Source organism: Falco cherrug, chromosome 17, assembly GCF_023634085.1.
Source record: "Falco cherrug isolate bFalChe1 chromosome 17, bFalChe1.pri, whole genome shotgun sequence".
In the NCBI taxonomy this organism is placed as follows: domain Eukaryota; kingdom Metazoa; phylum Chordata; class Aves; order Falconiformes; family Falconidae; genus Falco; species Falco cherrug.
The window spans coordinates 852,206-878,959 of record NC_073713.1 but is presented as its reverse complement, the minus strand read 5'-3'; the positions used below and the strand labels follow the sequence as shown (position 1 = coordinate 878,959).

The 26,754-nt window shown below is 48.4% G+C and overlaps 3 protein-coding genes and 1 long non-coding RNA gene across 11 annotated transcripts in view; 3 read left to right on the top strand and 1 right to left on the bottom strand.

Annotated features, from left to right (window-relative positions):
* POU2F3 (POU class 2 homeobox 3) overlaps positions 1 to 3,140 on the top strand; it is a 42,470-nt gene extending 39,330 nt beyond the window's left edge. Inside the window, exons 12-14 of the mRNA XM_014280751.2 lie at positions 800 to 866; positions 1,435 to 1,567; positions 2,509 to 3,140. Coding sequence (XP_014136226.2) covers positions 800 to 866; positions 1,435 to 1,567; positions 2,509 to 2,548 — 240 coding nt within the window. The 3' untranslated portion in view covers positions 2,549 to 3,140. The remainder of the gene's footprint in view (positions 1 to 799; positions 867 to 1,434; positions 1,568 to 2,508) is intronic.
* Positions 3,141 to 6,699: 3,559 nt separating this feature from the next.
* On the bottom strand, positions 6,700 to 9,614 carry LOC114016136 (uncharacterized). 3 transcript variants are annotated; one of them, XR_008729789.1, is made up of 3 exons: positions 9,489 to 9,614; positions 8,235 to 8,757; positions 6,700 to 7,523 (listed from the first exon to the last, which is right to left on the bottom strand). It is a non-coding gene; the product is annotated as an uncharacterized LOC114016136 (long non-coding RNA). The 3 variants fall into 3 exon arrangements; XR_008729790.1 differs by having other exon boundaries at positions 9,502 to 9,590; XR_003560440.2 differs by lacking the exon at positions 9,489 to 9,614 and having other exon boundaries at positions 8,235 to 8,367; positions 8,604 to 9,060.
* A 151-nt stretch (positions 9,615 to 9,765) lies between these two features.
* On the top strand, positions 9,766 to 13,231 carry LOC102057864 (TLC domain-containing protein 5). Its single transcript, XM_055695901.1, has 3 exons — positions 9,766 to 9,824; positions 10,114 to 10,388; positions 11,038 to 13,231. The coding sequence occupies exons 2-3, from the start codon at positions 10,193 to 10,195 to the stop codon at positions 11,526 to 11,528; spliced, it is 687 nt and encodes a 228-aa protein (XP_055551876.1). The 5' UTR covers positions 9,766 to 9,824; positions 10,114 to 10,192; the 3' UTR covers positions 11,529 to 13,231.
* On the top strand, positions 12,000 to 22,532 carry LOC114014224 (TLC domain-containing protein 5-like). 6 transcript variants are annotated; one of them, XM_027806766.2, is made up of 5 exons: positions 12,012 to 12,138; positions 16,396 to 16,643; positions 18,027 to 18,226; positions 18,644 to 19,193; positions 19,980 to 22,532. In XM_027806766.2, the coding sequence occupies exons 1-4, from the start codon at positions 12,127 to 12,129 to the stop codon at positions 19,180 to 19,182; spliced, it is 999 nt and encodes a 332-aa protein (XP_027662567.1). In that variant the 5' UTR covers positions 12,012 to 12,126; the 3' UTR covers positions 19,183 to 19,193; positions 19,980 to 22,532. The 6 variants fall into 6 exon arrangements, with proteins under 6 accessions (XP_027662569.1, XP_027662568.1, XP_027662567.1 ...); XM_027806768.2 differs by lacking the exons at positions 16,396 to 16,643; positions 19,980 to 22,532 and adding an exon at positions 13,649 to 13,949 and having other exon boundaries at positions 12,000 to 12,138; positions 18,644 to 19,819; XM_027806765.2 differs by lacking the exon at positions 19,980 to 22,532 and having other exon boundaries at positions 18,644 to 19,819.
* Positions 22,533 to 26,754: the final 4,222 nt, after the last annotated feature.

Here is a 26,754-nt window from a genome sequence, read left to right as displayed (position 1 = left end):
GAGTGAGAGGGAGCGTATGCATTTGAAAGCAATATTTTATCTTGAAATCTTTTGGGTTTTGGAATTATCCATCAGAAGGCAGGAAAACATCATAAGAAGTTTGGTCACTTGTTGCACAACAGACTTGATCTACAGTCACAAGCACAAAATGCTGCTTGCAAGCCATGAATTTTTAAGGCAGCTGCTTTGGTGAATAATTTTCCTGTGATGCATTGTACAAAGTATGCCTTTGCTCATCAGTCATTCTGAACAACGTGTTGCTTTTAGTTAAAGTATCACAGTGGAACAACAAATGCCCCTGGCTCGCTTCGATTGCAGCCACCAAATTAGTAATAGTCACCTGAGAATTCTCACCCATCAAGAACTCCCTAAAGGAAAAGGGATTATTTGTGCCCAAGACCAGAGTGAACTGGGAAGTTTCAGATTGAGAACATCCAGTCTGAAGCACCCAAAGGACAGTGGCTCCTACCCACTGGATCTCAGGACTCCAAGAAAGTTTGGCTTGCATTTGATAATTTCAGGTCTTTCCATAGGTGATCTAATCCATATAGGATTTAGACCTATAAAGAGAGTGTTGGGCACATGTAACGCTCATTCTGGTTCCTTTCCCTGGCCCTGGATTTGAGAATGGTGCTTCCACACTGGAATATGAATAGAAATATCTGTGGGAGCCTCAGATGTAGACAAGAAGTCTGCCCGGGAGCGAGCACACTCTGAAGGGAATGTGAAAGGAGTGGCATTTTGTGATCTACGTCCTCATAGTGCCAACTGCTTACTGTTTGCTTCTGTTTCTCTCTAGGTCTCTACCTCAGGGTCCTTGGGGCCCCTCTCCGTCAATCCAGTGCATAGCACCATGCCTGGGACTGGTAAGCCGTGAGAAACCTCTCACTCACCATTCCTTCCTTCCTTCCTCTGCTTTGGCTCTCTGACTACTTGGTGTCTAGGTCACGTTTGCAGGCCACTCTTATTAAGACCCTTGGGTTTGGCCAGGGAAAGTATCCCCACGTTGGTGTACGGGGATAAGAACAGCCGAGTCTTTCTCTTGGCTGGAATGAAGCCATGGAAAGCTTCCTGGGCATGATAACATTCCCAGGTTAATCCTGGGCAAATTTTACTGGAGTGTTCAGGTTTGGGAGCCAGGCACACCTAGAAGCCAAACAGCAGGAGTGCTTGGGGGTAGGTTACTTCATGTCTTCAGCCGAACATTGTCAGGTCTCCTTCAAGAAGCGCGATTCACAGTAATCACCGAGAGCGCAGCCCTGGGGACCCCCAGCACCTCCTCTGTGCTGGGGCACGGATTCTGCTCGGTGCTGCAGGGCAGTGACTCAGATGAGCAGCAGGATGGGCATGAGATACGGTGGAAGTGTTTGGGCTTGGGCTGTCCTAGGCAGGAGGAGGAGATCCCAGTCTTACTCTGCTTTCTCTGCCACACAGTAACATCATCGTGTTCCCCAGGGAATTCCAGCAGGCCCTCGTCCCCTGGCAGTGCACTGCATGCCAGCAGCCCCGCCACAGCCCAGAGCAACTCCAAAGCTGCGATGAACTCTTCTGGTTTCAACTCTTCAGGGTAAGGCAGTGGGGGCCACAGCTTGCTCCTTGGCAAGGGCATTGGAGGGCTTGGGAGAAAAGTCATGGGGCCTTAGAGAAGAATCCACAAGCCCTTAGAGACTCCAGCGATGTGGAGCTATGCAGTGGCATGATCTTACATGAACCTTTGCATCTAACCTGAAGCTTCTTGGGATATGGCTATTTTTCTACTCAAATAGTAAATCAAGTTTTGGCTAAAAAAAACACACTGGGTAAAGAAAGGGAAAAAAAAACCCCAAACCAACCAAAATCTGAATAAAAACACTGGCCATAAGGACTGTCCTAAACTAGGTCCCTGTGTGGAGGAAGCAGAGGAAGGCTTATTTTGCTGTTTCTGCTTGGATAAGCCCCTCCACAGCCAGTTTTCTCTCCTGCAGTGCCACCCAGAGAGCTCTGCTGCAGGGTAACTATTCCACAGAGGCAGATGAAACAAGAAGAAAGATTTTCCTCTGCCCTGCCTTTAGATGCTACGACAGCACCAAGCCACGCATACGGGCTCAGAGCCCTTCTGGTTATTACACTGAACATGCCTCTGCCACTGTCTGTGCTGGTCAGGCCTCTCTGCGTTTGTAGTTTCTGCTGCATCGTGTCAAGGATGCTGTTAGTAGAAGGCAGCAGAGAGCAGAGGGCGTTCCCCATAGCTGCTGGGCTTTCTGAGTCACGGATTGTCCTGTGCCACGAATCAGACCTCCTCTCACATGGAGGAAGTCCAACAGCCAGGTAGTGTGTGAAATCACGAGCACAATGCAAGATGTTGCTTAGAAAGCCAAGGGGTTTGCTATGAGTTTCCTATAGGAGCAAAGGGTCACTCGCTGCCTGCCAAGTCAAAGAAAGGTTACAAATGGAATAATGATTTTTATGTCAAAGGGAAACTGTGAACAACATGGCAATTGTAGCTCTTATTCCCTGTGTTGCAAACAGATCTTGGTACCGATGGAATCAACCTACCTACCTCCACTGAGATGACTCCTCCATCCTGTATAAAAGGAGCTCTGACTTCTAGCTATGGACCAACTTCTCTAGGAACAATGCTTGGGGCAATATCTGGCGTTCCGGTGCCTTCAAAACACTGCCAAATGAAGGTCTTGTTTAAGGGAACCCACAGCAGCAGAACTCTCCAGGGACTCAAACTGCAGCCGACCTCCCCCAAGGATTCTCAACGCCAACAGTGACATTATAACCCTCTTCCAGGCATTCACTTCAAGAACGAGCCCTTGCTTAGCACTATTAGCATGAAACACTGCCCTCTGCTAGCAAATCTCTGCATTCACACTGGATTGCCTGGCAGTCCCTAATCTGGAAGGATTTCTATCAGGACCCTCTTTTCCCCTCACTCATTTCAGAGCTTCCCATAAGAAGGGTCTATCATGCTGTTACTATCACGCACACACACCACAAACCCCCAAACTGAGCCGAGGTTACCCACTTCATTTCACCAGAGACCTGTGTCCAGATGTGTGAGCCTTGGTTTTCGACTGACTTCCAAGGTCAATGGCACTGTGCTTTATCCACTACCAAACTCGCTTTGCTTTGAGCCATTCTGCTCTGTTTCTAAAGGCGCTTCCCCCCCCCGCCCCATTTTTCTTGCCCCCCCCCCCCTTTTTTTTTATTAAGTATTTTAGAGCCTTCTTATTTTTTCCTTTTAAAAAAATGGTTGTCTTTTGCAAAATTTGTGTCCAGGTCTTGTTATTGTTCACAGCTGGCCTCACTGCCCCACTGGAGGATGTCACTGTTCGAAAACCTTGGGTGAACTTCTGACTCGTTGAACACAAAAGCAGTTTGCGTTGATTTGATGGGACAAGGATTAGTCTTGACCTTCCCTTCTTTCTTTTATTCATCCTTTGGGTTTTATCTGATACCAAACGAGAACAACCTCTCTGGTGTAGAGGTGTGCATGTGTCCTGAGCTTTCCTGCACTGTAAGTAATGTAGCTTGCCTGTTCTCTGCAGCATGCTCTTCTGTTCCTGGGAGGACAAGTTGTATTGCTCAGGTGTGAATCTTGATGTTTGTGTGTGCAAGGAATTTCTTAATTTCATGAGATGCCAAAGTGTAGGAAACTTCAACTTTCGCAGCAAATCACCAGGGAAATTGTTGTTACTTTGTGACTCTCCACTTGAGAAGAGGTAGATATTTAATTTTGTTAAAGTAGACTCGAGTAATACAAATTCCTGGTCAGGTTGTCTATGGGTACAAGTAATTAATTCAGTGGAACTAGAGTAAATTAATATCTGGTTCACAGATTGTAAATAGTCATTTTTGAGTAGTAGTCTTTTTTTTCTGATGGCTTTTTTTTTTTTTTGTAAACGTGAGGGTTTTTGGGTTTTTTAAGTAAAAATTATCCTTTGTCACTTCTGGGCGGGGGGGGGGGGGGAACATTTGATCCATTGTTTCTTATCCTGCTCCTGCAGTCCTGTGTGATGATTTATTGCCATAGGGAGTCTGTGGACCTTCAGAGTTTACCAGCTACCTTTACACAAAGTATTGAACCCTACATGCACATTGTATATAGAACCGCATTTGTTGCTTTGAGTGAGGTTTTGTTATAGAAGCAGACACCGATAATAATGAGAAAGGACTGGAAAAAATAAGGTAACATTTCTTGAAAAATGAAAACTAAGAAAAATATTTCTTTTTTAAAAAAACACTAAAATAAGTTTTTCAAAATGTTCTAACACAAAAAAGGGAGAAACTGTATTTGTTTCCTGGATTCCCTACCCCCACTCATTCACCTCTGAAACACTCATCATACCTGGTTTTCAGTTGAAACATTAAAATTAAATGAAACCTTTTTTTTTCCAACAAAATCTGTTGTGATTTCAAACACATTTTATGTTGGGAAAGCAAGAAATGTAGATGGGAAGTATTAATCTAACTTTCCTGATGGCTATGGCCCTTCTTTCTGCCATTAATTACATTTTCTTACATGCTTGGAGGGTTGATTTCAAGCCTTGTTCTCCATTGCTTTCCAACTATATTTAGGGATGTGAAAGGAATAATTTGCATATAATCATGGTAAAGCTAAGCTGTGACAGTCTGGTGCAGCTGCATGGGTGAGTGTTCTTGGCAGATTTCTTAAGGTTCCCATTGCTGTCTCTAACAGGGATTTCCCCGCGAGAACTGTCTCCTACAGCCAGAGTGACAGGAATTAAAGATGACAGCTTTTTCTGTGGTGTGCCTTAATCACAGGATTCTTGAGGAAAAAACAAATTCTCCTCCAGCCAAGAGAATGATACAACAACAGTATTTCAAAGCAACTGTGCTACAACAACTGCCTTAAACTCAGCCAGCTGTTCGCTAGGTCAGCTGCAGGGACGGATCGTAGCATCACAGAACCATTTAGGTTGGACAAGACCTTTAAGATCATCGAGTCCAACCGTTACCCCAGCACCGCCAAGCCCACCACTAAACCACGACCCTAAGCACCACATCTACATGTTTTTTAAAACACCTCCAGGGATGGTGACCCCACCACCTCCCTGGGCTGCCTGTTCCAGGGCTTGACCACCCTTTCAGTGATGGTGCCAACATGCCCCCCCTGTGCAGACTGACCCCTGTCATTTCCTCCATGGGATTGCTTGTGATGGTGGGCTCCCACAATGAGCTAAGGCAAGCTTTGCAGACACAGCACCACCTGCCCAGCTGCCCTCCCGCACTGGCTCTGTCCTGCTGGAAAAGTCTGCCCGATCGCTGCCAAATGCTACTAGTGGAAGATCTCTAGAAATGAATGTACTCATGTGTACACAACCAGGGGACTGGTAACTGGTTTTATTCACACACAAGATCTTTGTTACTGGGTAGAGAATTGGGGTTGATACTACATTTATGTATTTTTCCAGATTAATTTCCATTAATTTTGTGTAAGCAAATGAGTTAAACAGGCTGGGAGGTTGGTGGGGTGAGACTAAGGGATCTGTACTAAAATGGTGGAGGGTAGGAGAAACAGGATGAAAAACTCAGCAAAATTTTTTTTTTGCTTTCTAACTAAAATGTGCTAGCGTTTTATTGGTTTTGTTGAAAGAAACCTTTCCAGAGTTACGTTTCTTTCTTATCTGATCTAAAAGATTAGAAAAAAGTATACTTTCATGTGAAAATTTCAATTCTGTTGTAGTTTAAAAGAAGTCCATTCAGAAAGCCAGTCATTGACCTGTCCTCATGTTCAGATAAAGCGTGTGGAAGGAGAATTCCCTCTTCTCTCCCTGGCTGGGGTGGCACCAGCCCCACGTGCTAAGACAAGCCGATGTGCGTTGACAACTCAATCGCACAGGCTGAACCCTGCCAGGTGCATCGCTATGGGTTTGTGGCCGTGGAGAAGGGATGCTGCAAGGGATGTCCTAAGGGAGAGGTGCAGGGGATAACTGGCCAGCTCACAGCCGCTCCCTCCAGGCGCTGCCTTTCCTCAGGCCTTTCCACTGAAGCACCTCAGTGGAGCTCCTGTGAGGGCTGGCCAGCACCACGAGAGGAGGATGGAGGATGAAACAATCTTTTTTTTCATGCCAGCCTAAGAAGTGATTTGCATGTGACTGTTCACTGAGCGTGCTGCAATGCTATGAATAAAGTCAGCAGGATCTGGATTTGGACCAAACAACAGCCCTGGCTAGGGATGAAAAAGAGGGGTGGCTGGCTGCTGCTCTGTGATTATAAAGACCCTTTAAGAAGCTTCCAACTTTTTAAGCAATAATTTTACAATCCTTATTCAAAGCCAGTTCCATATGAAAAAGATGTTCAAGTGGCATGAAGGGATCTTGCTCCAGCCTCTCCCTCCTAAGATACAGCCCCTCTTAAAATTAATACTCTGCACAATGGAACCAAATGCATCGCAGGATGGCATGTTGCTAAGACATTTACACTCTCTCTTTTACTTTTTTTTTCCTTTTTTTTTTTTTTTTTTTTCCTTTTGGCTATTATGAATATCTAAAGATTAGCAGATAGGAAAAATAATTTTTAAACTACTGATCTGTACCTTTGGGACACCCTGTCTTTTTTAATTTCCTGCATGATCTTGGACAAATGACTTGATCCCCAGTAGGCGACGGTGATGACAGTCCTTCCCTTCTCCCAGTCCTCAGCTTGTACTAACCAGCACAGTTCATGAATGATGAATATCACAGCTGATTCTGTTGCCATTCATCATAGAAGACATTTATTACACTGACCCTTGGCAAAGCTCTAGTTTCCAGCTCATTTCTATTGTTAAAAATCTCGAGTCATTTCATAGATTCTAAGCAATTACATAAAAGCTCAGAAGTGACCATTCTGCTTGCCCTCATAACCCTAGCCTGCAAATTTTACTCGGTAACTCCTACGCTAATCCTGTACCTGGTAGCTGAGCTGTAACTTGGCTACTGGTTTCAGTAGTCAGTTGACACTCTCCTTAAACACTTGGTAAAGGCTCCCAGAGGTTTGTGAGCCTCTTTGTCAAAAGACACCAAAAACAAAATTATGAAAGGCAGCAAACTATTTACAATAATATATTTACAAGTTACTGTACATGTATGCACCCTTATAGTACTGAATAGATACAACAGCATCAAAATCTGGCTCTTAACTGACAAGGACTGTTACATTTATTTTTCAGAAGTTTCCTCAGGTAATTTGCTCCCACAAAAACAGCACTGCCTACATTTTGGAATATTATTTCTGAAAGCTGGGAAGGTAATTACAAATGTATTAAATGCTGAATAACGGTACCTGCACATTAGTACTGCAGCTGAGATCAAAGCCAAGCTGCGCCAGGTGTTGTGCAAACACATCATGAGAGCTGATCTCAACTGAAAAGTTTACAAACACAATAACAAATCTCTCAGATTTTATTGATAAACTGGTCCTGAACAGGAAAACAATCCCTAGCAGATTGTACGTTTCACAAAAAGCTACAGTTGGAAGGGAAAGGTCTTAATTCCTGTCTTCTAGGGATACTTCCAGTCTCACAGGAGCATCTAAGGGATTAAAAATAAACAGAGCAGGAAATTCCAGCTTTCCAAGAGTAAGAGTCACCTCCCACAGCCATAGATAAGCAATGCAGGGAACAATTGCTCACCAGCAGGTGCCTCACAGTGGCTATAAGACCTCACGTAATCTCCTGAACTACCTGGGCTGCTACCAAAGCAGCCCTTGTGCAACAGCCTCCACGCTCTGTCCCTGCTCTTCTCCTGAGAAGAGCTCCTCCGCGCTCCTCCGCGCTCCTCCACCGTTAGGACTCAAGCATCAGCGCCGTGCACCCCAGGAGCGAGTGAAGAGGCAGCTGTCAGCTGAGTCCCTGTCTAAAAACATCTCTGTGGGTCCCCCATTCCTACCGCCTGTGAGTATAAGGGGTGCAACCCCATTCATCTTTTGTTTTTATCTGTGGTCTGGTCATTCATAAGCTCTCTGGAGAAATAAGCCAGATGCCACTCAGCTCCAAAATCAAATCATGCCCTTGGAAGTTACGGTCTCTAGTTCCTGCTCTTAGCCAGAGAGGACTGAACTGACACCCTCAGAATATAGAAGGGACAAATCCTCCCGACTTTCCTTTCTGCTGACAGACGCTCGGATGCGTATTGGCGATGCTCTCCTATTGATGACTGACATCAGGGGTGACTTTTCCACTGAACTGCTGTAGCAACTCCAGTGCTCAAAGCGAGTGTGCAGACTCAGAGGAGGTGGGGTACCTGATACACCCACGGTGTCTAGCAGTGTCCAAGTTCAAGAAAGACAGGGCTGGAAAATTAACAATTTGCTGTTGGTATTTAATTTCTTCCATTGTTTATTCCCCTTTCTTTCCTCCTCTTCCTTCCTTTCCACCTGCAAGGAGAATGAGTGCAAGCTGGGAGAACGTGGCTTGATTCCTTGCCCTTCCCGGTTTTCCCTGTGGCCTGAAGGGAGACTTTGGGCATTTCTAAGTGTCCAGATAATTCCATCAAGTGCCCTCATCACTCCTGATGCTCACAGCCTTGGGACTTACAGCCCTGGTAGAATTAGCATAGGTCCTAGCACTCCGATGCAATGCCTTCATCGGCTGAGCTTAAGCTCCGGCTCACCTTTGCAGACACCAGCAGGGACCAGCTCCCGAGCTGCCGTGGGACCCCGCTGCTCTGTGCCGGGGGTCCCTGCCTGCGCAGCCTGGGGCTTGCTTCAGAGCAGGGGCCAAGGCGTCGGCAGAGAACTCTGAGCATCCTGTAACCCACAGTGCAACTAGAAGCATATTTTGATGTGTTACCAGAGCTTGTAGAACACAGAGAAAGGTCCTGCGGAGTGCTGCATGTGACAGGCCTAAGTGACCACAATGGGGCCTGTCCCGCTCCGAGCGCTCGGGGTCACCCCCAGCACCGGGCGCTTGTGGCTGCAGAGGGGGGTCGGGGGGTCTGGGGGCCACAACCTCCTTTCGGCAGTTTTTAAAGCAAATTGAATAAACAGAAATTGCAGGTACCGGCCCGGAGCCGGCTGTCAGGGCTGGGAGGAAGCACAGCCCTTTCCTGGTGCCTCGCTCCTGCTCTGCCCAGCCCCGGTGCTCAGCCCAGCCCCGGTGCTCAGCCCCAGCCCAGCTCCGCGCTCACTCATCCTGCTCTGCGTGTCCTGCGCCGCCGCTCCCCGCGCAGCCCGCACCGCCCCCCGTGCATCCCGCACGCCCCCGCGCATCCCTCGCCGCTCCCCGCACCGCCCCCCGTGCAGCCCGCACCCCCCCGCGCATCCCTCGCCGCTCCCCGCACCGCCCCCCGTGCAGCCCGCACCCCCCCGCGCCCGGTCGTCCCAGCCTCCCCCCACAGCCCCGTAGCGCGGCGCTGCCCACCGTGACCCACCCCGGCCCCTGCGGGGACGCCCGGCGCAGCGCAGCCGCCGCTTTTACAAATACCCCCACCCCCGCGGGACGGGGGCACCTTCCCCCGGCCTGGCCCCGCGGGACCCCCCACCGCACCCCCCCTCACCCCAGAGAAACACCTCCAGCCGCAGGGGAGTCCGGGGACCCCGCGGGGGGGCTCAAACCGGCGGGGGTGGCCCCCAAGCGCCTGCCCCGGTGTCCCCTCGGCCGCGCTGCCGGCGGCAGGGTGCCCCCCGGGCCGAACCGGGCCGGGCGGCGGGGCCGGGGCGCGGGAGGAGCCCCGGGGGGCGCGGAGCGGACCCTCCCCGGCGGGCGCTGCCCCGGCGGGGGGCGGGGAGGGCCGGGCCGGGCCGGGCGGATAAAGGCGGCGGGGTGCGGAGCGGCGCCGCCTCCCGCCCGGGCTGTCCCGCAGAGCCGGAGCGGGCGGCCCGGCCAGCCCGGGGTAAGGAGCGGGGCGGCCCCGGCGCCGCTTCTGCCGTAGTTCCGGGCCGGGCCGGGGGAGCCGGGTCCCCCCGAGGGCCAGAGGGGGTCTGGGGCGCTGTGGCTCGGGGGGGGCGGGGTCTTTCTTGTCCCCAGGCGCGCCAGGGTCTTACTAATGGGGGGGGGCGCCGTGCCCGCGGGGAGGGTGCAAGGTGTGTTTGGGGGGACTTTGGTTTGCACGTTGTTTTGGGGTGGGTGGGTGGGTTGGTTGATTTATTTATTTATTTATTTTCCCCTTCCTGGTGGTTCAGCCAGTGGGCTGGGTCGGGTGGGCGCCCCCGGCCGAGGGGGCTGCTGTGCCCGTGAGGCCCTGGTGCTGTGCCCAGCAGGATGGTTTCCGTGGTGCTGGAGGTGGGGGCCAGCCTTGCTGCCTGGCTGCTCCTGTACTGCTGCTGCCGCCGCTGGGGCAAGCGCCGGTCCTGCGAGTGGAGCTGCCGCCTGGTCACCCTGCTGCACGGGGTGATTGTCACCTGCCTCTCCGGTTACGTGGCTCTCCTGGACGGCCCCTGGCCTCTGACCCACGCCGGTATGTTTGGAGTCTCACCCTGACACATGTCCTTGTCATCGCTGCAGGCTCCTGGTTCTGTTACAGGTGGAGCTGGGGGGGGCTGATGGCTTTTGCTGTCTGTTCCCTTATGTGTATGTTCTTGGGGTGTGTCTGGGGCAGGGGTTTAACTCCTATGCTTCTTTCCCAGCCCTTACCACTTCTTAATGTTAATTTTATTTTTTTTTTAGTTCATGTACATATTGGAAGTTTTCAGGTTGGCAGCATAATTTTATTGCAGCATAGGTGTAGCAATGTGTTGGGAATAGATCAAGTGCTGCTCACATCTTTAAGGGTGTAATAAGGTGTTGCACCTGGCTGTGGGGTTTTGTTTGCTGTTTTCTATCATCACGTCTCAGTTCTGCAGATGGGGGTCAGGCTTTCTAGAAGGGTGGAGAGCGGAAGAGAAACAGAAGCATGGCAGGATGAGATTGCCTCCCTGGGCCTGCTGGGCAGGCTGAAGTGTGAAGGGAGAGCAGGACCAGACATCTAAGCTTCCAGCCTGGCACTTGTCCAGAGGATAAAGCTGGAAACTAAGGAGGAAAGAGATATACTCACAGCCTGTATTGCTCCATATTGTAGAAGAATGTCTCATTTAAGACCCCAGACTAACATGTATCTTTTGTTTCAGGTTCGCCAAATACATCTCTCCAGATCCACGTGCTGTCCCTGACCTTGGGTTACTTTATCTTTGACCTGGGCTGGTGCCTATATTTCCAGACAGAGGGGTACCTCATGCTGTTCCATCACATGCTGAGCATCTGTGGCATGATCATGGTGCTGGGGCTCGGGAAGTCTGCTACAGAAGTCAACGCTGTTGTATTTGTTAGTGAGATCACCAACCCACTGCTCCAGACCCGCTGGTTTCTGCGGGAAATGGGCTGTTACCACACTTTCCTGGGAGAGGTGGTGGATTTCCTCTTTGTGTTCCTCTTCCTGGTGCTGCGGATCGGAGGAGGAGCTTTGATCATGTACGTGATGGTGACATCCCCTGATCCCAACTGGCTCCTCAAGGCTGGAGGCCTGGCCATGTACTTTGTATCTTTGGGGTTCACGCTTGAAATCTGCCGCTTTGTCAGGAGAAAAATGTTGAAAAAAAAAATTGTTCCTGGACAAGCCTGAGGAGTGTGAATGCACCTGTGTGAGATGTAATGGGCACTTGGCAGCTCGTTAACGGGTTGTGGATGACAGTCCCTTGGGCTGCAGTCCTGGCTACTGAAGCTTTTTCCTGTGGAAAGAACTCCTAAAAGCAATGTGGAATTGACTTTCTGGCACTGGCAGCGGTCTGCTACCCCTGGGGGAGATGAATCAGCGCTGGGAACAGGAGAAAACTGACAGAAGAGGGGTTCTAGTGGAAATCTGAGGAACCTGGCATGTCTACTAACTCTGATTCCCTGCCTTCTGCAGCGATGGTAGAGGCTCAGGGAGGTGGCAAAGCCAGGCTTGCATTCAGTATGCAACCGATAACTGCACAGACTGTATGTTCTATAATCCATATTGGAGGCAGAATTATTTTACAGCATAGAGCCAGAAAATCAACCCTGAAAAATACCATCTACCCATCAGGTAGGGGTGTGACCTAGCAAAGATTTACTGAGCCTCACTCTCCCTTAATCCTGGAGTTGGACAACACGCTTGACTGAGTACTTGGATGAAAGCTTCTTAACAAGATTCAAGCGCTTCCAGGGGTAGAGCAGATTTGTCCTTTGAGTGTGAAGTGATGGTACTTGAGGTGAGGCAACGTTTTACCTCATTGTTTTTAATGATATATATATTTTTTTTTAATACTTGCATTCAAGCAGATACTGATCTTAGAGCAGTGTGACTTCACTGGACTGACTCAGGCCCTTGTAAGCAAGAGTCAAGAATTAGACTTGTGCCAATAAACTCATAAGCAGGTGTTCACCTAGCCTTGGATTGCTTGGGGAAAAAAGAAGACACACCAACAAAATCAGGCATTTTTGTGGGTGGGAGATGATAGAGAAGAACCCCGTTTCTGTTCTGGGGCTGGCTCATTTACAAGCCACTTAAGCTGAATGCATGATTAATGAATCTAGTGGGTGACTATATTTTCAGGGGTGACAGTAATGTTTAGGCAGTCTCAAGTGTAGCATTGCTCCATACCAGCAGGTCTTGGAGTATGGACCAGTTCTCTTGTTTTCATTACCTCTCAGAACTGTGTTCTGACATTTCCCCTGGGGTTTTAATGTGAATTTCCCTCTGTTCAAGGCTGCAGTTCAGATTTACTCTCCTGTACAAACCTTGCTTACAGCTGAGAAACAAATGGCCTTGTGTTGCCCTCAGGTTTAGCAAGGCTGGTTGCCCTTCCTTCCTGCCTCCAAAGACCTTGTTTAGAGGAGCTGCTTCATGGTGCTAAAGAGCCCCTGAAACAGCTTGTGCGGCTCTGGCTCGAGTGAGGTGTCACCCCTGCTGCTGAGGTGAAGGAGGGGAGCCGCAGGAATGCAGCTGCTGTGCAGATGCAGCTTTACCAGCTCCTCCCTGCCTCTTATCGCACTAACTTTAGCACTGTTCAGGGCAGATAGCTGCCTTGGCTGGGGGTTGGGATAAGGTGCTTGGAGAAATTAAGTAACAGTAAATAACCTAACTTCTGACATGCCCTTTGAATGCAATGCAGCTGTGAATCCAGACAAGTTAGCAGGCTAAGATGTCTAGAAAAACAGGAGCCTTGTGCTCCCAATAAGTTGCCAGCATGGCTCTGGGGGCCTGGCCTCATGAGCTATGAACTCTTGCCAGAGTCACTGTGCGCTGCCAAAAACTCCTATGAATGATGAGACTTCTAATAAAGTTATGTTCTCTTCTTTTTTTTTTAAAAAAAAGAAACGATTGCTGGAATGTTCTTTTGTTCCGGATCTTAAGGAGGCAACAGGAGTTAACACTGAGAAAAACAGGTTTGAGGGTAGCCTAAGCATGCTAAGGCTGGTAGTCACTGACGGTGCCCTGGCTCATGTCCTGCAGTTCAGGAAGCAGTGAGCTGGTGGGGAAACAAGCACAGGCTGAGTCACATGCTCTGGAGCTCGGGCTTTGAGGTGTGAAGGATAGATGAGGGTCAGCAGAAGCTCAGAATTGTGACTAATGAACCCATAACCTGCCACGCCAATGAACAGGATGTTAAATTGAGGTGTCTGCTCTTGGTGGATGCAAGGTCACAGGGTAACTGTTAAGTACTGGTTATGGCCTCCATCCCAGGTTGCCTTTTTTTTTTTTTTTTTTTTTTCCTGCAGCACCAATGCTTCTCTGTTCCTGCATTTCATCCTAGGAATGACCCATTTGGATAGCTTGGGTTGCAAGGTGGCTTGTCTACACTATCCTTGGAGAAGCAATTAAAAGCTTGAGAACACCTTGGGTGTTATGAGACATCCTAAGCCACTGCTGAGTGGCTGTTTCCAGCTGAAAACTACTACTGCTGGGCCAGGACTCTGCTGTCTGGAGTGGATGTGGGCCTGGGCTTGGTTTCCACCAAGTAAACTCTTCCTGGGACAGTAACCCAGTGACCCAGCTTGTCTGCATGCAAAACAACTAATGGTAGTTACCCTGTGAGATTTGAAGCAAAGTGCATGCCCTTGGGTGGTTGTGCACCACATTTCATCTAAGAATAGTTTTAGTGTTAAACCCTCTAAGGTTATGCTAGAAAAGCATCTGGCTCTACCCTCCATATCTCCTTGGATTTCTTATTTGCTAACATTTCAAAGAATGTAATTTTTAATACAGGTGGCTGATTAATGTCTGTCAAATATCCTTGAAGGCTTTTACAGTTTAAAAAAAAGTGAACAGCAGTTGTGCCTTGTCACTGTGGAAGGCTAGTGACTTTTTCTTGTGTATTTCCAGTTCTTACATATTTCCAGTTTATTTTTGGATGAGATGTTTCCCAGTGTTGGCAAGCTAACGTGTTCTGTGTAAGCTCTTGTTAGCGTAGCTACAGAAAGAAGATAAGAAAGAACATACTGCTGAGGGAGGGTGTAGCTACACTAAAATGGGTAGCAGTGTGCAAATAGCTGTTAGCAGAGGTGCCTGTCCTGAGTTGTTCTGCTGAATGCTATTCATCTGCAGGCAAAATGAGCTAGTGCAACTCAGCCTGCCCATTTAAATGGCTGACTGTGCACAAAGCAAACAAGAAAATTAGTGTATAAGCTGCACCTAACTTCTGGTACAATCCGTGGGGAGATGATTTAATTTGCCACATTGCATCTCGCTAGATGCAAATTTTGCGCATTGTATGATCAAAAACCCCCACCACTTCTCTGTATTCTACCTCGAGTGGCCTTTGCCTTGTTAGGGCTTCCAAAGCCACCTTCTGCAGCCATCCCTGTGTCCCTGTAGTTCTTCCTGGTTGCTGAGTGTCGGTGCCATGAGTCAACATGAGCCCTGTAGCTTTCTGGCTGGCTGTCCACACTCTTCTTTAACCTAAGCTGAACAGCAGAACAGCTCCATCTCTGTTGTTACCGAGGCTTTTGGAGAGGGCCTGGTGCAGCCAAGGCGGAGGAAAGCAAGATGAGACCTAGGATTTGTCAGAGAAGCAAAGGGACTGTTAACGCTAGCGAGGATGCTGAAATAGCTAAAGGACTGGCATTTTGTAGCAATAGGAGCCTGTGCCTGGCCTGAACGAGAAAAGTAAGATAGATACCCAGCTGAAAACAGGCTTATTACAAGTGCGGTAAGAAGCAGGACAAGCCGTTCCCACCCTCTGTGTTTCAAAAGGTAAAACCTGACAGGATGAAGGAGAAAAAAACCAAAAAAACCCACCAAACCACCTGTTTCTGGGTGGGAGAGATCGCAGCTTAGGAAGGCGGCGGGACGGCACCTCGGGTGTCCCGCATCAGCCCTGGGCTCTGCTGCTCTCTGCATGAGGTGAAGGTGGGGGAGAGCGGAGCCGTGGGCTGCCGGAGCGGGCTTGTGGCGAGGGGCGGCCCGGGCCTGGGGGCCGGGCCGTGACCGGGGCGCGTTCCCTCGGGGACACGCGTGGGGCGAAGCTCCTCAGCCCAGGGGCGGCCTCTGGGGGGCCGGCGGGAGGCCGCGCCCGGCGGCCACGGGACCCCTCCCGCCGCGGGCTGAGGCGGCCGCCGGGCCCCCCTCCCCCCGCTCCCGCCGCCCTTGCCGTCCCTCCTCCCCGCCAGCAGGTGCCCCTCGGCCGCCGCCGCTTCCTCTTCCCAGCGGCGGAGGCCGGGCGCCGGGCCGGCCTCAGCGACCGCGGCCCTGCAGGTGGGTGCGCGGGGCCGGGTCGGTCGCGGGAAGCGCTGCGGGGGCGGCCGGACCGAGGGGAGGCCCCCAGGGCCCCGCAGCTGGGCGAGCGGGGCCGAGCGGGCTCGGCCGGCGCGGTTCGCGGCTGGCGGCGCGGCGTTGGGCCGCTCCGGGTTCCTCCATTTTCTCTCTCAAAAAAAAAAACAAACCAAAAACCGGCGCGTTGCTGGACGTGCCCATCTAATTCTTGAGCTCTGGAGGTGCCCATCTAATTTTTAAGCTCTATTCGGGGAGAGCGGGGCTGTTTCGGACTCGGTTTTAAGCACATACAGTTACTGTAGAGCCTGCTGTCATTCCCGACCCTGCTACTGGTTGTACGAGCAATAGTACAGTTACTGCTGGGTTTTATTGCCCTGCTGACAGGCATCGTTCACAGGTGCAATATATAGTGTATATGCACATGATAGATGTTGAGCTTTGTGCAGCTGGAGGATGGACCCCTTCTTTCTTTCCAGGGGATAAGAAATGTCTTCTTCACGTGTAGGTGTGGAAAATACCTTAAAACGTTTTAAAGGTCATTCCTCTTCCTTCTGCCAGCCTTCTCCAGCTGGTCAATCCCTTTTGTCACATCAGAATTCCTCCTGCCTTACCTGCCCTGGCTCTTGAATGCAGTGCAGACCTCACGTACCAGGGATGTCAAAGGAAACACCTGGGCAGAGCAGTTAATCACATCCTTGTTTCATCTCCCCATGTTCCCAAAGCCCATTATAACGTAATGGTTTTGTTTACCCAGCCTCCTGAAGCCATCCCTGGTAATTCTTGCAACAGGCCGGGCAGGAAGGTTGGGCACCGCAGCTCTGACGCCTCGTCACGTGCAGCCCCGGTGCTCCCGGCGCGGCTCGGCGGGTGCCAGCAGGACCAGGGCTGCTTTGCTATTGTGCAACTGGAAACTCGCGTATCCCAGAGCGTGGCTTGGCTTTTTTTGGTGCTCTTCCCTGAATGCTCGGGAGCAATGAGACACATCTTATCTTTCATGGAAAGGTATTACAAATGTGAACGAGATGTAGATGTTAGAGTGTTATGTATCTGGGGGGCTTTTAGCAACCAGACCAGTGTCCTCCACCGATGTTTGTGCACTGTAATCTTCTGGCATGTCTTTTGCTTGTTTGAGAGATTCTGTGTTGCACAGTGAGTGAGGGAAGGTGTATGAAAGAAATACTGCTGAAAAAAGTCTTTTATGGGTATAGATTCTAATCTTCTCGCATCAAAAAGATTTGGAGGTCTTGGGGCCAGAAAAGATGAAGTGGAGCCCGCAGTTAGGAGAATTAAGTGGTTTGCACCTTGTCTTAAGCCTCTCAAACTGCAGAGGAGGGAGTGCCCAGTGCCTTGCCCAGGGGAGGTGCGGAGCAGGCGAGGGGCGCCCAGGGTGTGTAGCCAAGGGTAGGAAAGGGACTGGCTGTGGGTGCTTGGCTGTTCCCCAAGGTGGTGGGCCACTTGATTTGATCACCATTTGCTGGGGGTTGCGTTGTTCTAATCTGTGTTTTGTCCTCACATGCTCATGAAGCAGTTTGAACTATATATCATTCCACTGGAAGTCTTCCTGGGGAGGATGAGGGCAATTTTACGGTGTTTTTCCCCCGAATTATCTTGCAAATGTGTTAGTGCTAGAAGGTTAAAATTCAGTAGCAGGAGGAGATGGTAATGCCTTTATGTTTCTCTTGACTTATTTGCAGTTGGTGTCACTGCAACGGGAAGATTGATTAGCAGTGGACATAGCAAGAGACTGTGTGTTTTGGATTTTCATCTTTTTTTTGTTTCAGGAGAGGAGGAACCAAGCTAGCAAACAGCGTGACAGGATGAGTAGGTCAGGTGGGGCAACATAAGCAGACCAGTCAAATGCAGATATATGGGCAGGGAACTAAAACTAAAGGGCAGGCGTAGCTCTGGATCAAAGTGTTATTGCTGGATGTGGTGCTCCTCAGCCTGTCCCACAGGCAGTGCAGATGAGCACTAACATATCCCAGCAGATCCTGCATTGCAGACTGGTTGGGGAAGTCCTCTGAGGTGCTTTACCAAGTTGTAGTATGTTTTCTGTTCAACCAGGCTAGGAACTCGCTGCCTCACAAGGTCATTGCTTTCTGTGTGTCTTCCCGCAGCTGAGGTGACACTGGTGGGGGTCTGTCTGCTGGTGGCCACATGGGGAATCTGCCCTAATTCTCAAGGATACGCTTCTTTGATGTAGGCCTTTCCCCAGAGGAACCACGCTTCCTCTGCAGAAAAAAATTGTTAGGAGGAAGCAACACCATCAGGAAACAGCACTGTACACTCTGGGATGGTTACGGGTGACATGCTGTGCTGGGGTTGTGCTAACACTGCCGAAGGACAGACTTTCTGATCCATTTTGTCTTTCTGTTCTTGTGACAGGATGCTGTTCCCCCTGCCTGTGCGAGTAGCCTGCAGTCTGCTTGCCTGGCTGGCTCTCTACACTTGGTTCTGCCATCGTTACAAGCACCGGAATTACGAATGGAGCTGCAGGCTGGTCACGCTAACCCACGGCATCCTTGCTACCTGTCTCTCTGCATACATTGGCTTTATTGATGGTCCCTGGCCTTTGAGTCATCCAGGTAAGTACTGAAGTTGTGGTCCCAAGTCCCCCAGTGAGTGACGGCATAAAGTGGGGTTCTCCTACCGCTTTGGTATCCAGGCCACTTGAGGAATGATGATTGTAATGATATCAGAGCTGCTCTGTGATGGAAAGTACTAGAGGAAAGGAGAGACTGGTACTGTATTTTGCTAGTGTGTGGCCCTCCCCAGCTGCAGTCTGGCAGAGTGTGTGATCATACTGTGTGGCCATTACGTGTGCGCAGCTGTTAGACTAACAACTATAGTATTGTGACTTGCCTGACTTTTCCAGTGGAGCTGTGATCAGTACAAGCTAATACCAGTCTGCCAGTGCTGAAGGTGAATACCCCTTTCTTATCTTGGAACCTGCCTGCTTGTTGCCTCCATGCTTTAAAGCTCTCTCTGGTGTTATGTTTCAGGATCACCAAACACAACTCTTCAGGTACATGTGCTGTGCCTTAGCTTGGGCTACTTCCTCTTCGACCTTTGTTGGTGTGTGTACTTCCAGGCAGAGGGTGCCCTGATGCTGGCCCACCATCTGGTGAGCATCCTGGGCATCACAGCATCGTTGGCACTCGGGGAGTCAGCTGCGGAGGTCAACGCCGTCATCTTTGGTAGTGAGATCACCAACCCACTGCTGCAGGCTCGCTGGTTCCTGAAGGAGATGGGGTGTTACCACAGTTTCACAGGTGATGTGGTGGATTTCTTCTTCGTGGTCCTCTTCACTGGGGTGCGGATTGGAGTGGGGGCCTGGCTGATGTACTGCGAGCTTGCTTCTCCCAAACCCAGATGGTACATTAAGCTGGGTGGTGTCATCATGTACGCTGTCTCCTGGGTTTTCATGGTCAGCATCTGCCGCTTTGCTAGGAGGAAGAGCATGAAGAAGTACCACGCTTGGAGGAGTCGGAGGACTGATGAGTTGTACTTGAAAACTAATGGACATCTCAAAAAACACTGACTGGATGCTAGGCAAAGACTTCCTTGAGTTCACAATCTGGCAAGAAGGGGATCGTGCCTGAAATGCCACTGTTGGGAGAGGAGCCAACACACGTTAGCAATTCTGGAGCCAAATTTATCCCTGGCATGACTCCATTGAAATCCATGGAGCTATGCCATGGATTCACTGGATCTGCAGTGTTTGGCCTGGCAGAGACTGGCTGAGTGTGTACATAAGCATACGTTAAATGATAGGAGTGAAAGAAGGGCTAATTTTACAGACTGAACGTAACCAGTCCAGCAGTGCAGGTGTAAATAGTAATGTTAGTAGCTAACTCCTTCAGCACTGGTATAATCTTGGAAGAGAGAAGAAAATAACACTAGATCTTCATGTTTGGTGTCCTGTACAGTCTAGATAGTTAGAGTGACTCTTCATACTGTTAGGAAGAAGCATGTTCTAGTGTTTCGTCAGAGCTAGGATTCCTGGCTTTTCCACCAACTCGTTATGTGACCTTGGGCAAGTCACATAACGCTAACTCTGTGCCTAATTTCCCCATCTGTGAATTGGGGGTGATGGAGCTGATCCATCTGTGTTATGCACTTTCAGATTTTTACTTGAGAGGTGCTATATAAATGCAAAATGATGGTTGTTAACTGCACTTTGTTCATTATCCCTATGTTTCCTTTGGGAGAAACAATTTTGGTGGTTGAGCTAGAGTGTGACTCTAGAAAGAACAGTATTTTAGGTAGGTCGTTTCCTACCCTTTCTAATTCCTTTTAATAACTTATTTAACAACATATTAATAACTTATTTTTCAGTAGTGTCCAGAAGCTCTAATCAGCACTGGCGCCTTGCAGGACTAGGTGCCCTGTGAACACACCCAAAGATACGGTACCTGGATGTGAAACGCTTTTCTGACGTTTTCCCTGTTCTTCATCCCTGACTGTTAAAACTCCACCCGCTCCCCCACCCTGCAAATACTGATTTTAGCTCCTTGAGCGACCACGACTCTGTTATGAGAAGCACCATCAGGACCTACCAGTAAGTGGTTTTCTGGCTGATGAACCAAGCCCCAATTTGTCTGAAGAATGCCAAAATCTGCTCTGCTGTGCTTATTGGCCCAAATGCAGGCAGGGCATGGAGCTAGCCTGAGTCCAAACGACATGCCTTGAGATTGTTAGACAAATACCTTCTCCAAGCTGCAAGAAACTTTTAAAAATAAGAACAGTAAATGCAGAGTGTTTTACTGCAGCAGTCTGCAGTCTCTACTTGGCTGTTTCTGAAATCTAAAGGGAACAGGGGCCAGAACCTGATTTGTAGTGAAGGCTGTGGATTTCTGCTGTCTTTCAAAATGTCATCCTAGATTCAAATCAGTGTATCTGAACGCAGAGTCTGCCACAGTTTTTGGGGATAGTGGGGGCTGTAGGTGGATGTCTGGGAGCTCTATGGAAAAACAACTGAAAAACACTTGAAACCAGCATTGATGTTTTTCCCCAGGACCATAAGGTATCAGTTTCGACAAGAATGTTTCCTCAGGTCCAGATGGGCATTTCTGGTTGAAGGGCGGCCAACATGTTTCTTCAAAACACAGTGGCTAAGGTGGAAGAGCTACCCAGCTTCAAATCTGTTCTCTGCCCTGTTCAAGCCAGAAACCTAAACTTGGCTCTCCATCTGAATTGATGCCTTGACTCCTGGGCTTTGAATTTACTTCTGTCTCCCTGCTTGGATCTGGGCCATTTTATAAAAGGGAGCATTTATAGGGTAAGAGATCTTATTTCACAGCCTAATAATCAAAGAAGCAAGAGGCACAGATTCTGGCCTTTTTTAAGCAAAAAAGTGAACCTGACTGGGGGGGGCGGGGGAAATAAGCGTTAACTTACTTGGTCCCATTTACAGGGAAAAACACTCCCCCATTTGGCAGCTTCTAGTGTTTATTCCACTGCATGTTCTTAAGCACTGTTCCTTTGTTACTGCTGTTACTATTATGATCATTTATTCTGAGCCTCAGCACCAGGCCTCCAGTGCAGCTCAGGTGCCAGGTCTGCTGTGAGCCTTGCCTGTTGCAGCCAAAGACCTGAAGAGCCCAAACCACTTCAGATTAGCAGAGCCAACTGGTGGGTGAGCTGGTCCTGAAAAGGAAACGTCACTCATTTAGCACAGCATAGTGATAAGACTGTTGATCCTTGAAGGGTGACGGGAAGGGCTGGCTGGTTCTTTCCCAGCTCTGCTGCTGCTGCCAGGCATGTCAAAGGAGTCTTTTTGCCTCAGCTTACCCACTTAACAAAGTGGGTACAGTATTACCTACCTCATGGGGTGTTTTCATTTGTTAACACTGAGCCATCTTTTATGGAGGCTTGGTGGTCTGTGTCAAGCTGTGCTGTATAAAGGCAAAATGCTGTTGCTTTGAGTGAAGCATGTCTCACTATGATCCATCATCAGCACTTTCTCACCTGAACATGGCACTTCCCAGCATCTGGCTTGCCTCACAGAAGCAGGAGTCCAAGGTGTTTTGCGGTGGTGCTTATGGGTAGGAGTCAAAAGGAGTAAGCTAGACACCCGCGTAAAGATCAGCTGTGCTGCTTTTGTTTGCGTGGGCTCCCAAGTTGAAGGATGTCTGGTGGGTTTTCCCTAGTAAGGATTGCAGTAAATATGGAGCCAAAAGAATTTCGGCAGCCAGCCTGACCAGAGAGTAAGGGCTTTCAGCAGCAAGTCCTGAAGAAATGTAGGTGAAAACAGCCTGTTCATTTCTCAGCGCAGCTGCTGACTTGCCCACCAAGAAGAGTTTCCTGAGCAGTCCTGTTGATTTGGACTCTGACCTCTGCTGAGGTTTGGTGTGCAGCTTACACATGCGTGGTTACAGCCCTGCTGTGGGAGCTGTACAGCCCATACCTGCCTGAGTGAATAACGATGTCAATTAGTGACTGCAGGTGTCTGTGAAACACCTGGTATGAAGATGTTTTGAAAGATAATGCACTTAATGGCTGGGAGGAAAACTTGGTTGGAAGAAGTAGAACACTGTTCGATGTTGAGGCTTTGGAAGTTAAAGGCGTCAAAAAACAATAGAGCAATTAGGAGTGACTTTATGAGGTAGAGCTAGTAATGATGTCTCAGAGCAAAGCCTTGCAGTCTGTCTAGTGGGCTCCAGCATAGAATCACAGACCCAGAACAAGTATAACTTTCAAGCTGTTGAATACATGGTGGGACCTGTCCTCAGGCTAGTCCATAGTGGCTAGAGCAAATTGTGAAAGGAAACTGCAGAACTAGTGCAAAATAATAACTTGTGTTTGAATTACTGTGTAATAGCAACTAATGTTCCACCAGTGAATGGTGTAGATGCTTTGTAACATGTTTTATAAAATAAAGATTATTTATTATATGAGGAATTTGTTTTCTGTCTTTGGATGCAGTTCTTAAGTCATGTTGTGTATTGCTGGATGAGTCAGCACTGGCCATGTAAATTAACAAAGTGGCAGTCACCGGGTGCTTTTTAGGGACTGATCCAACAACTTCTACAGCTTTCACCATTATTGCTTCTTAGACATGTTAACAGACAAAGCTTTCTTTGTAGAGTCATCGAATGGTTTGTGTTGGAAGGGGCCTTTTATTTGCAAGGTCATCGTGAGGAGTACTTAGGAGTTTGGTGTTTGCTAATAGGTGCTTTCAGGTTGTTGACTGGCTGAACATGGCCCATTTCTTCCATAGTGTTTGTTCCCAGGCCTATCCTCAGGCAACTCGTGGAGCAAAAATGCTTCCTTTGTTTTCTGTGCCCTATATGCTAAAGGAGAAGGTTCTCCTGTGTTTCTGCACCATGGACCATGAGCTCTTCTCATTCATAAACTAAACGTACTAGGAACTGATGGGAAGAGAGTATGTTTCAGCGTCATTTAACGTTGCCTTGTGGGGGGTACTTGCAGCTGTAGAGATGAGCCAAAGTTAGCACTGTGCAAAGGTGGAGATTTAGTCTGGGGTCCCTGTGGTGCTAGTCTGTCTCTCCGTGTGCCTGCTGTAGTGTTACCACTTACGTACTGCGGAGCTGTCTTCATTCAGAGCCGGCATGAAACTCTCCGGCTGTGGAGCTGCTGGGAGCTGTTTATATCGTGTTCCGTTCATGCCCCAAAGCTCCTTGGGCAGGACTGCCTGTGCCACATAACCTGCTGTGGGAGATGTGAGCTGCCGGGAGGATGTTGTGCAGAGCTCAGGTCTGTTTGCACAGGGGCTTCGTGATGCAATAGCTTAGCACCAGGAAAGCCAGCAACACACAGAACGGCTTTGTCAAGTGATTTAGAAAGTTGTGTGCTACTTTTGAAAGCTCTGCTTCAAAGGATGCTCCTAAAATAAGAGGAGAGGGAAACATTTCTTTGAGTGATGCTTTCAGCGATTGCAGTAAGAGACCTCGGCACCAACAAGAATTTCTGTGAAGCAAGTGCTGTGCAGAACAGAAGAAAAGCCCTGCCCTGCGTGGCCTGTGCCAGCCACTCTGAAACTGTGTGTAGCCAGGCCACACCCAGGAAAGACCTGTAGTGTTGTGTTGGTAAAGAATAGCTACTCTGCCTTGCTTACTGTCGCAGCAGTTTGCCAGAGATCCAGCATGGCAAAAGTCTGTCTTCTATAAATAGTTAAGCCAATTTAGTTGTTTGGATGTAACCCTTAAATCTACCTCAAAATCCTCCAGCGCTGGGGAGCAGCTGTGTGGTGTTGATCCCTCTAGAGATGCTGGCTTGTTTACAGGCAGCTTGGCTGCATGATGAAGGGGTCTTAGGGACTGCAATAATTAATGCTGAGAGTTTGTTTAACCTCTGAGGTAGTCCAGAAGCAGAGAAGAAAGTACAGCAGCATTGTGAAGGTTTGTTTTAGAGCTGCAAGCATCTTGCAAGTTTGATGTCTTCAGGAATGACACATCAGAATCTAGCCTTAAGTCAATGAGCAGATGTGCTTTGACTGTAAAGAGTGAAATCTGCTCCCCTACCCTCAAATTAATTCCAGTTTTTATCTTCCTGTTACTTCTTTTTAAAGCCATTTCTTCCCTGCTGCCTGCCTTTTGCTTCTACTGCTGGCCCTGCAGTAGAGCTTTACAAAATCAACCTCCTCTTTCAGTCCTCTGCCCTCTTTTTGGAGCTGAACTCCTTATTTGTATTTGAATAAACTGTAATTTTATTATATTCAAGGCTTTATTCCCTTGCAACAGTAGTCCAAGCACTGATGTAAAAGCATTAACATTTTAAGTCTTTGGAGGCTGCTATTAGACTAATACCAATGCTGTCAGCAAGTCTGTTTCTTGGACAAGGGAAGATGAGAGACAGTTTTAAACTTAATGGAAGTTGTGGGTATGTTCCTGATACTTGCAAACTTTGTATAGCTTGGCTGGAAGTAAAATAACATGTCTGCTGCCATTTCCAAAGAAATAAAATTTCAGACACAGAGAGAATCAGTCAGCATTAGCTTTGTGTTGCATAAGCAATTTCTAGGCAAGGAGCAACTCTTTTTTGGTTATACCAGTATACCAGCACTTTTCTTTTTCCAGGTCGGCTTCAATATGTGCTCTAGTAAATCCTTGTAAGAGAAGGTGTTAGCTTCGCTGGCTTTGTTCTGTTTCCCTCAAGTTCCAGGGGGAGTTTGGGAGCTGATAAGTTGGCAACATACAGAAAAGCTTTTGCAAAGTAAGAACGGTTTACTGGTAGTTCATTTCACATGGGAAGGAGAAAGGTTCAGTTTCTGTGGCTTCTCAAATGTTACAAAGTACAGGTTTTCAGCAATGCTTGTATTAAGTTGCTGTTTGAATTTTATATGGTCTCAGAAGGTTAAGATCTATTCAGTGTAACTGATAATCCTCAAATGTAATAAGAAACAATGTTATTTTCCATTTCTTTAGATTTTATCCTAATAAAAAATTATTTGTTTTGTTTTAAATCCCCCCTCCAATTACAGGACATTGATTCTAGCAGAGAGTAAGAAGGAAGCTCATGACAGACCGTACAGCAGCTTCATCTGTCCTTACAAAGGGTGCTGCTTTAATTATGCTGATATGGAAAGAAAGCTTAGTGCAATAAAAATGCTTACTGTGATGTGGATTATCCAGGTTTAGGAAGTCTAATAGGCAGTCTCAGTAGAAGCTCTGGTAGATTAGGCTATCTGTGTCTCAACAAAGTCAGCAAAGTATTGCATTTGTGTCCAAGTGACTAAAAAGCACGTACCAGCTGTGTATACATTTCCAGCATTTCCAGTGAACTGCCTGTCTGTAGGTAGCAAATCATGTGCCTATTTTAAGGTATGAGATGATAAAATGATTTGAAATTCCATAGCAATGTGGAGCACAGCACAAATTCATGGGGTGGGGTTTTTTCAGGTTAGAGTTCTATCCAGACATCCGTTAGTGGCCATGGATCGGTGGCATCAGATTGTGAAGCAGGCTGCATCCATGTTACAGTGAAGCTGATTAGCATCAGCCCAGCACCTGGCTGGAAAAAGCAGTAGAAGGGCAAGGAGATAGATGTGTGTCTGGATTTGATTCAGAGTATCATTACTATCTTCAGCTCCCTCAAAAGTTGAATCTCAGCGAATAACAAAATCCCACACACATTCTCAGCTGGCTCAGAAGAATCTTGTGCCAGAGTAGTCCCCCAGGATCAAAGGATGCTGAACTAAGCAGCAGCTGTTAGCTCTTAGGTGAGTTTGATTGGATGGGATTGCAGGGCACTACAAAAAAATCAGTAAGGCAGGAAGGTTTAAGTTGTGCTAAGCTTGAGAGCAGTCAGGCTTACCCCATCCCTGACACGAGGTCAAGGTCTTGTCTGTTCTTCAGGAGTCATGAATTCATACGCACGTTTGGGAAACGAGCTGTCTTCTCTGTCGGCCTTGGGAGTCATTTCCCCTGTGCCTTTCCTCTCCAGCTGTGCAAGGAGTAAAGGTTGACTGTTGCTTTGCAAAAGCATCTGACTTTTTTTTTTTTTTTTTTTCCAAACAGTGGTTGGCATGGCAATTTATGGTAAGTTTACGTAATAGTCCAAAATACTGGTGCATTCTGTCACTGGTCTTAAATTGATTACTGGTAAGTAGCAAAAGTTAAAAGACTAAAAGACATTATCCATTTAATTTTTATGATGGAGGTCAGCAAAACTCAGCTAATAGCCCATCATGTCCAACTTAACAGCACACAGTTTTACAAACCTATCTGTTCCTTACTTGAGGTCTGCAGGAGATCCATTGCACTCACAGGTAAATTGCTCTAACGGCCGATAATCCTGTCTGAAACGTTACAAAGTGAAATTTTCCTGAAAGAAACCCGATTACATTCACTGTTTGCTCATACTTCAAATTTGAAGTATAGCAGCTGTCAGAGGCAAGGCAGTGTGATAAATCCGGCATCGGGGCGTAAAGGTAGGATCATCTTTTGCTGCTTCGCAGAGTCCGTAGGGGTGCAAAGCCTGGCCAGACGGCCACGGGTGCACCGCGGCGGCCGGAGCGCAGCAGGCACAGCCCCCCCCCCAGCTCCACCGCCCCACACGCCCCTTCAAAGGGGGACCCAGGCGGTGAGCTGCACCTCGCCGCCCGCCTGCCAGCAGGCTGCATTAATATTGCAGGCAAGTTTCGGGAAGA

Excerpts from the sequence above, each read along its gene's own strand:
- LOC114014224 (XM_027806766.2), top strand. Across the intron at positions 16,644-18,026 it reads ATCTTATCTTTCATGGAAAG|GATGCTGTTCCCCCTGCCTG; the intron begins GTATTACAAATG and ends TTCTTGTGACAG. Across the intron at positions 18,227-18,643 it reads CTGGCCTTTGAGTCATCCAG|GATCACCAAACACAACTCTT; the intron begins GTAAGTACTGAA and ends GTTATGTTTCAG.
- LOC102057864 (XM_055695901.1), top strand. The coding sequence starts at position 10,193 with ATGGTTTCCGTGGTGCTGGAGGTGGGGGCCAGCCTTGCTGCCTGGCTG. Across the intron at positions 10,389-11,037 it reads CTGGCCTCTGACCCACGCCG|GTTCGCCAAATACATCTCTC; the intron begins GTATGTTTGGAG and ends CTTTTGTTTCAG.